At 38.9% G+C, this 7,108-nt stretch overlaps 1 protein-coding gene across 2 annotated transcripts; it reads left to right on the forward strand.

Moving 5' to 3' along the window:
- Positions 1-695: 695 nt before the first annotated feature.
- Positions 696-6,745, forward strand: LOC113022957 (uncharacterized). 2 transcript variants are annotated; one of them, XR_013909323.1, is made up of 6 exons: positions 696-907; positions 1,013-2,790; positions 2,908-3,167; positions 3,258-3,444; positions 3,617-3,744; positions 3,831-6,745. XR_013909323.1 is itself a non-coding variant. In XM_080302111.1 (5 exons), the coding sequence occupies exons 2-5, from the start codon at positions 3,027-3,029 to the stop codon at positions 4,146-4,148; spliced, it is 774 nt and encodes a 257-aa protein (XP_080158237.1). In that variant the 5' UTR covers positions 1,780-2,790; positions 2,908-3,026; the 3' UTR covers positions 4,149-6,745. The 2 variants fall into 2 exon arrangements, 1 of the variants encoding a protein (XP_080158237.1); XM_080302111.1 differs by lacking the exon at positions 696-907 and having other exon boundaries at positions 1,780-2,790.
- The last annotated feature ends 363 nt before the right edge of the window (positions 6,746-7,108 follow it).

Consider the following 7,108-nt stretch of genomic DNA (forward strand, 5'->3'; position numbering starts at 1 on the left):
TACAGAGGTGTAGTGGCAAACAAACAGTGGGGCATAACAAATAACTAAAGACACCTAAACTGGGAGAACTAAAAATAACAGACCTGGGAGCATATGACAACGGGATGAGAAGCAGAGAGACGCAGACGAGGAACAGGACACCGTGGAACACAGGGTAACGCAGACTGACACGGAGTTACACAGACGAACCGGCAACAGGCAGGAGAACACACAGGGCTTAAATACACACACCAGTAATCAGGGGATGAGAGACAGGAGGGCAACACAGCTGGGAGGAATCTGGGCTGACGGGACAGGGGAAACGTAAACTGATCACACTCACATACGACGCGGACCTTCACAATAAAACAGGAAACTCAGACACATGGAACCAGACAAGACATTGAACTAAACAGACAGATTCACAAACAGATGGGGTGACACCATAGACAGAGACACAGACTCAAAGGCAGACCAAATATAACACACAGAACTCAAACAATAATAATCATCATCATAAACTAGAAAATGATAACTAAAAGCGCTGGGTCACCGACCCAGGACCATGACAGGTTCCAGTTATCATCGCCACATTCATCAGATTCACAGGATACGGTCATCCTTTCAGACAGCCCTTTGAGGAAACGTCAGAAGCTGGATGCAGAAGCTAAGCAAGTAAGAGTTAACAGATTTCCACATTCTTCTAATAGTGTATTTTTTGTTTGTAGTTTAAGTGTTCTGAACTGTAGTGGTTATATCAACATGTAGAATGTTTTTATTGTGTTTTCCAGTTGGTGGAATCCATTCTCACAAGCAAACCTGGTGGAGAACGTATAATAAATGAGTACAATCGGACCAAGTCCCTGGTGGATGAAACCAGAAGAAAAATGGTCAACATACTGGTAGCTGACATGACAGAAAAAAATGGGTAATTTATTTCTGGCCCTGTGATTTTTACTATCATTTTCAAATAATTTAAAATCTCTATTAATTCCAGCGAAGCTGACTAGTTCTTTTCCTTTTGATCTTGCAGTACATCACCACCACGGCAGGTAAAAGAAATGTATGCCAGAGGAATTGTAACCTTTTTCCCTTACCTCAGTGACCCGTACTTAGGGCTGGGCCATATTATACCGTTCACGGTAATACCGGTATAATGTTAGGCAACGATAGGAAAATAAAATATCGCGATATAATGGGAGTAAAACGCGCATGCGCAGTGCCTTTGTTTTCATACGCACATGGCCGATTGTTGAGGAACCAGAATTGGTTTGTAAAAATGGTGCAACTTCCGTGATGTGGAACTGGTTTGGTGTTTGTCCGTCAGATACACGACAAAGCACATTTTTTTGCAGAACATGCAAGCGGCCGTTGTTATTGTCGTATTTGTCGGACTAAGATGCTCTTAAATCTGGGAGTAATCTGGGTCCTAAACTCCGTATATTTGACTTCAGGTCAAACAACACTGCAGCATCACTGAGAGTTGAAAACTGTCTAAATTCTTTCATCTTTAATAAAACGATCAGCATTGCTGCTTTACCAGGTGTAACTATGAAGTTTAACTTCCAGGCATCCATGAAAACAAAATGTATTACATTTAACGGAGTTAGAAGTTAGCAGGAAGCTAGCGGAAGTTAGCTCGCTAGTTTCGCTAGTTACCTAAGCATGATATTGCATGTTCTGACTGAGAGATTTCTGAAAAAAATCAAACGTACAGCTCTGCTATCACTTCCAACATAAATGAAGACAGGAAACTAAACAGCAGTGACGTTTGTAGGGTTACTGAAGTTATATATATAATGATGTGCTACGTGATCGCTAGCGACACAGCTATGTTAGCATAACATAAACAGTGAAGCTGGAGGACGAACACTAACACTTTTCCACTTATAAAAGTTAACGTGAAGGTTCCTAATGGTTAGAGACAAATGCAATCGCATGGCAGGATGCTGTAAACGGACCAAACTTCAGTCAGGAGAACAACTGAGATAATCCATCCACAATACGAGGTTAGTCATTAATATACTGCAACAACATGGGAATAGAGCAGCTGCCAGAGAATTCAACATTAATGAATCAATGGTACAGAAGTGGGGGAAGCAAGAAGAATGAGTTTAATAAAGTTTGATTTATCTGACTGCTTTGTTTCGCTTAATGTGCCTTATAATCCCGTGCACCTTATGGTCCGAAAAATGCGTACTGCACACACTGCAGTTTAATGTTGCAAAGCACCTCTTTTTAACTTCAGTGGATATTATACATGGTTATGCTCAGGATATGTCAGCCCATTTCTACTGGAAATGCCTTTGGGTTAAACTTTCAGCAAGAAATTTGCATTTGCACTGTTACATTTTTATAAAGCTTTAATGTACATAAAAACCAGCTTCTTGTTTAAGTGAAAATAAATGGAAGGTTGTCTTTTTGCGCTAGTAATGTTGTGGAGTTGTATTTTGTCTCGCATCAATTATATTGTCAGTTATATCGTTATCGCAAATTTTCAAATATATATCGTGATAAATATTTTTGGCCATATCGCCCTGCTCTACCCGTACTCAAAAAATGGCTATGTAAGTAGCTAACAGCAATAACTGATACAACTAAAATCAAAATTTTAAATCCTGCCAAAATGTATGTCCTTATCAACTGTTCATGGTCACATAACTTACTGATAAATTAATAAACAAAATGTCTGTATATGTCACTCTCCAAAGGAACATTATTATGATGGCGAGAGTGGCACTGGGTACTTGGCCTGGAGGATTAAAACCATACAGAGATGCACTGCTAAAGAGAGGCGATTAACATCTGGAGGTAACACTTATAATTCAGTGGAAACGTATAATACAGTTCCAAATTGTGGTTCTGTATTAATAATGGTTATCAAATGTTATTATTAGTTTTGATAAAGTTGTATTTCATATTGTCTAGCACCAGGAGATGGATCATCGGGTGAAGACCAGTGTGGAGGACCAACTGTCAGACGAGAGTTGCAGTTTGTTACAGAGAACGTGCTGAGTGAGGATGAGTGCAAGGAAGCAATCTCTCTGATGAAACATTCAGCTGATGAAGACACAGTCAAGAAGAAGATGAAGTTGACATTTGTTTATCGACACAACATGGTCCTTGACCCCCTGCTGTCAAGCAACATACTGTCTGTGTTTCCACGTTTCAAAGATATCAAAGGCTTGGTGAATATTTTTCATTACGTTGACAATGTAAACACATTTTATTTTTTGCAGATAGCAGATATAATTCTCTGTTCTCTATCCCTGTTACAGATCGAACAGGATTTTGTACTGATGTTTGGTGAGGATGTATCAGGCAGGTTGCTGGAGAGGTGGCCAACAACATTCAAAAGAAAGATTATCCAACAAGGCAGAAAGCTTCCTTCTACCAGTGACCTGGAAGAACTCTTGCTGGCAGCTGACTCTCCTGAGGATGCCACTGAAGTTAATGCTGACATTGGTGAGCTGTTATTTCTTTAATTAGAACATTCACAGGATATATAATGTTTGTCACAGAACAGCTGTCCTTTTGTATTTTGGGTCTACTCAAACATTTTGTCAATGCAGATGCATTGAAATTTGTTATTGATGAGGATGATTCAACTTTATTAAAAACAAATATATTTTTTCAGGCTGGGACAGTGACCTCTCAGCGATTCTATTGCTATTACATTTGATTCCACCATCTGGTCAGGGTCGGAAGAGACCAGGAAAGGTGTCAGCTTCTCAAGCAGAAAGGCATCTTGTGGTCTTCAAGGAGGTTTGTTTCTTTTCTATTTTTATGGTATGAATTACCAGTTTAAGAAACACTTGATTCTTATTGCCTGTCTGTATTTGTCTTTTCAGACTGGAACAAATATCCAAGAGCACCTTGATGCCATCACTACCAGCACTCAACCCTACCTCCTGCCTGTTGGGGTGAAAAAGCATGACATCCACCAGTTCTTCATTATTCTTGACAAGAATGCCATACCATGCAAGTCTACCTCTTCACTTGGTGCTTTTGATGAACTGTTTAAAGCACATTTTGTGTTTGGCACATCTTACAACACCATGCTTCACAACATGTACACGTTCATCCAAACCACTGTGTACAATATAGATGTTGGCAAAATCAAAGAAAGTCCCAGAGTTGCTGAAATAAGGACAAGGTTGCTTCGTTAGGGCTTGAAGGTTAATTCTCCATCATGAAGTGTTTTGTCTGTCAAGCTGAGTTTACTGGTTCAAACATGCTTGTTAGGCATTTACGGTTAGTCCATGGTTACTTACCTGGAAGAAACCTTCGCCTTAAATGTGCCCAGCGTGACTGTGGCTGTGTATTTGGCACTTTTTCAGGTTTTAGAAAACATTTAAATACCAAACACCTTAACTATTTCGACCAACAGGCTGACACTGATGTTAATTTACAGCCTGATGTGGCAGTTAAAGAAGTTAGCACTACAGGGCAGGTGGTGTCAACTAATGTAGAAGAAACACCCACAACATCTGAAATGTTGAAAAGTTCAAATAAGAGCACTTTGGATATGTGTGCCTCTACTGTTGCACAGCTCAGGGCAGCTGGATTAAGCCAATCTACTGTGAATAGTTTTGTCTCCTCAATGGAGGAAGTGTTTTTTGAGATTCATACTCAGGCTAAAGATGCAGCTTTACAGAGCTTACCTTCACAGGACACTTCAAGTAAAAAGAAATTAGAGCAGTCATTCAAAAACTTTGAAAACCCATTCACACTGTTAAATTCAGAAGCTAAACGAAATAGGCACTTTAAACAAAAATGGGCAACTGTTGAACCTGTTGAAATGGTGCTTGGCACAAGATTTGACAGTAGAAGAAACAAGATCACAGGGACTTTTGATCAAGTCATTGTAACCGATAGGTTTGCATATGTTCCTATTTTGGAAACACTGAAAACTATCTTTCAAAACCACCATGTTGTCGACATGTTCAAGTCAAGGAATATGTCCAGAGAAGGTGTGTATGCAGACTTAATCGATGCTGCCTATGTTAAAAGATGTCCCCTATTTTCTGCAGAAAAAGATGCCTTACAAATTCAACTGTTTTATGATGACTTTGAAACTGCAAATCCCCTGGGCTCTAAAAAGGGTGTACATAAATTAGGTGCAATATACTTTACACTAAGGAATTTTCCTCCAATCTTTAATTCGTTGTTGGTCAATATTCATTTGTGTGCTCTTTTTCATGCACAAGACTCAAAGCGTTATGGCTTTAATTCAATCCTTGAGCCACTTGTCAATGATCTGAAAGTTTTTGAGACAGAGGGACTGAAACTTCCCATGTTTAAACACTTGGTTCATGGCACTGTAATCCAGGTCACTGGGGACAATCTTGGCTTGCATAGTCTGTTTGGGTTCGTGGAGTCATTTGCAGCTCGATATTGTTGTCGTTTTTGTCTGCTTGAGAAGGATTGTTTTCAAAGTGTGTTCTGTGAAGATGATTCTGGTGTTGCACTAAGAACTCTTGATATGCATAAGCAGCACTGTGAAAGTGTACAAAGAGATCCTACGCTACCTCATGTATGTGGTGTGAAACGCACTTGTCTCTTGAATTCACTTAAATATTTCAACACAGCCAACAATTTTTCTGTAGATATCATGCATGACATTTTGGAGGGAGTTGCTCAGTTAGAGGTGAAACTTGTGCTGCTGTACATTCAGGAGAACTTCCTAAGTGCTGAACAACTTGCTGGTAGAATACATGCCTTTGACTATGGCTTCAATCAGCAGCGAAATCGCCCACCAAGGGTAAAGTTGTTTGATGGCAGTAATGATTTAGGACTAAATGCAATTCAATCTTGGTGCTTATTGTGTAATGTACCTTTGATGTTTGGCGATTTGGTACAGGTGGGTGATAGCTACTGGCATCTTCTACTTCTGCTTCTACAAATTGTCAATATTGTGTTTTCACCAGTGCTGTCAGAAGGTATGACCATCTACCTCAAACATTTAATTATTGATCATCATCAGCTCTTTAAGCAGTTATTTCCTACACTCAGTCTCCTACCAAAGCATCACTTCATGATACATTACCCTCGCAGTATACGAAATATTGGCCCAATTCTGCACATGTGGTGCATGCGTTACGAAGCCAAACATAACTTCTTTAAGAAGCAATTAAAAAGCTTTAAAAACATTACAATGACATTGGCCAAGAAACACCAAAGTTGTATGGCCATGTATTGGGAGTCTTTTAGCCTCGAAAGATTAGCTTTAGGACCAGGAAAGATGGTGACACTTGGAGAGCTGAAAGAAGGTCCAGAAATTGCTTTAAAATTTGGAGCTGCGTTGTCTACCAGTGTTTTTTCAGCTAAGTGGATAAAACATCATGGTACAGAGTATCGCCCTGACTTTATCATCTGTACAGAGGTAGTGTCTGAGATTCCAGTGTTTTATAAGATCAAAAGTATTGTTGTGAAAGATGACATTGCATTGCTCTGTGGAAAACTGATGGAAACCCTGTGTTTTGATGACCATTATCATGCATTTAAGGTCAGAATGCACCCCAATATGGTGCTGAAGGTGTTGAACATAAAAGAGCTGTGTTACTTCAAACCATTTGATCTTCAAATGAAGTATGGCACTTCTGATTCCTCCCTGTATGTGGTTCCATATTGTCATTTTATGCCGAACTAAATTCATTGTTTTAAAGTGTTTTATGACTGTTTTTGTGTGTGTAGTGTTTTATGTACACTACATGAGATGTTTTAATATTTTGAGCCTGACATCAAAATAAAGCTGTTAAACGTATTATCTAGTTGTGGTTTTTGCTTACTTGTTTTATATTTTAAAGCATTATTAGAAACCAGGTTTTCATGCTGGAAGAGGAAGAGTTTTAGTAACACTACTTGGTGTAAAATTAATTTAAAATTTTACTCTATGAGAGCTAATTTTTCACAAGAAAAAGTGCACGAATAACACAGTATAGAGTAACATCAACTCTCATCAGAGTTATTTGAACCCCCAGTGTTAACTTGAAATAACTCAATTCAGTGTTAAAAATCAGTGGAATTTTACTCAAATAGAGTTAATTTATCACTATGTTAGAGTAAATAATATGACACTACTAGTAGTGTTAGGTTCATTTAACACTCTGCGGTGTTACTCAGTGTT

The sequence above is a fragment of the Astatotilapia calliptera genome, chromosome 5 (genome assembly GCF_964374335.1).
Source record: "Astatotilapia calliptera chromosome 5, fAstCal68.1, whole genome shotgun sequence".
NCBI lineage: Eukaryota > Metazoa > Chordata > Actinopteri > Cichliformes > Cichlidae > Astatotilapia > Astatotilapia calliptera.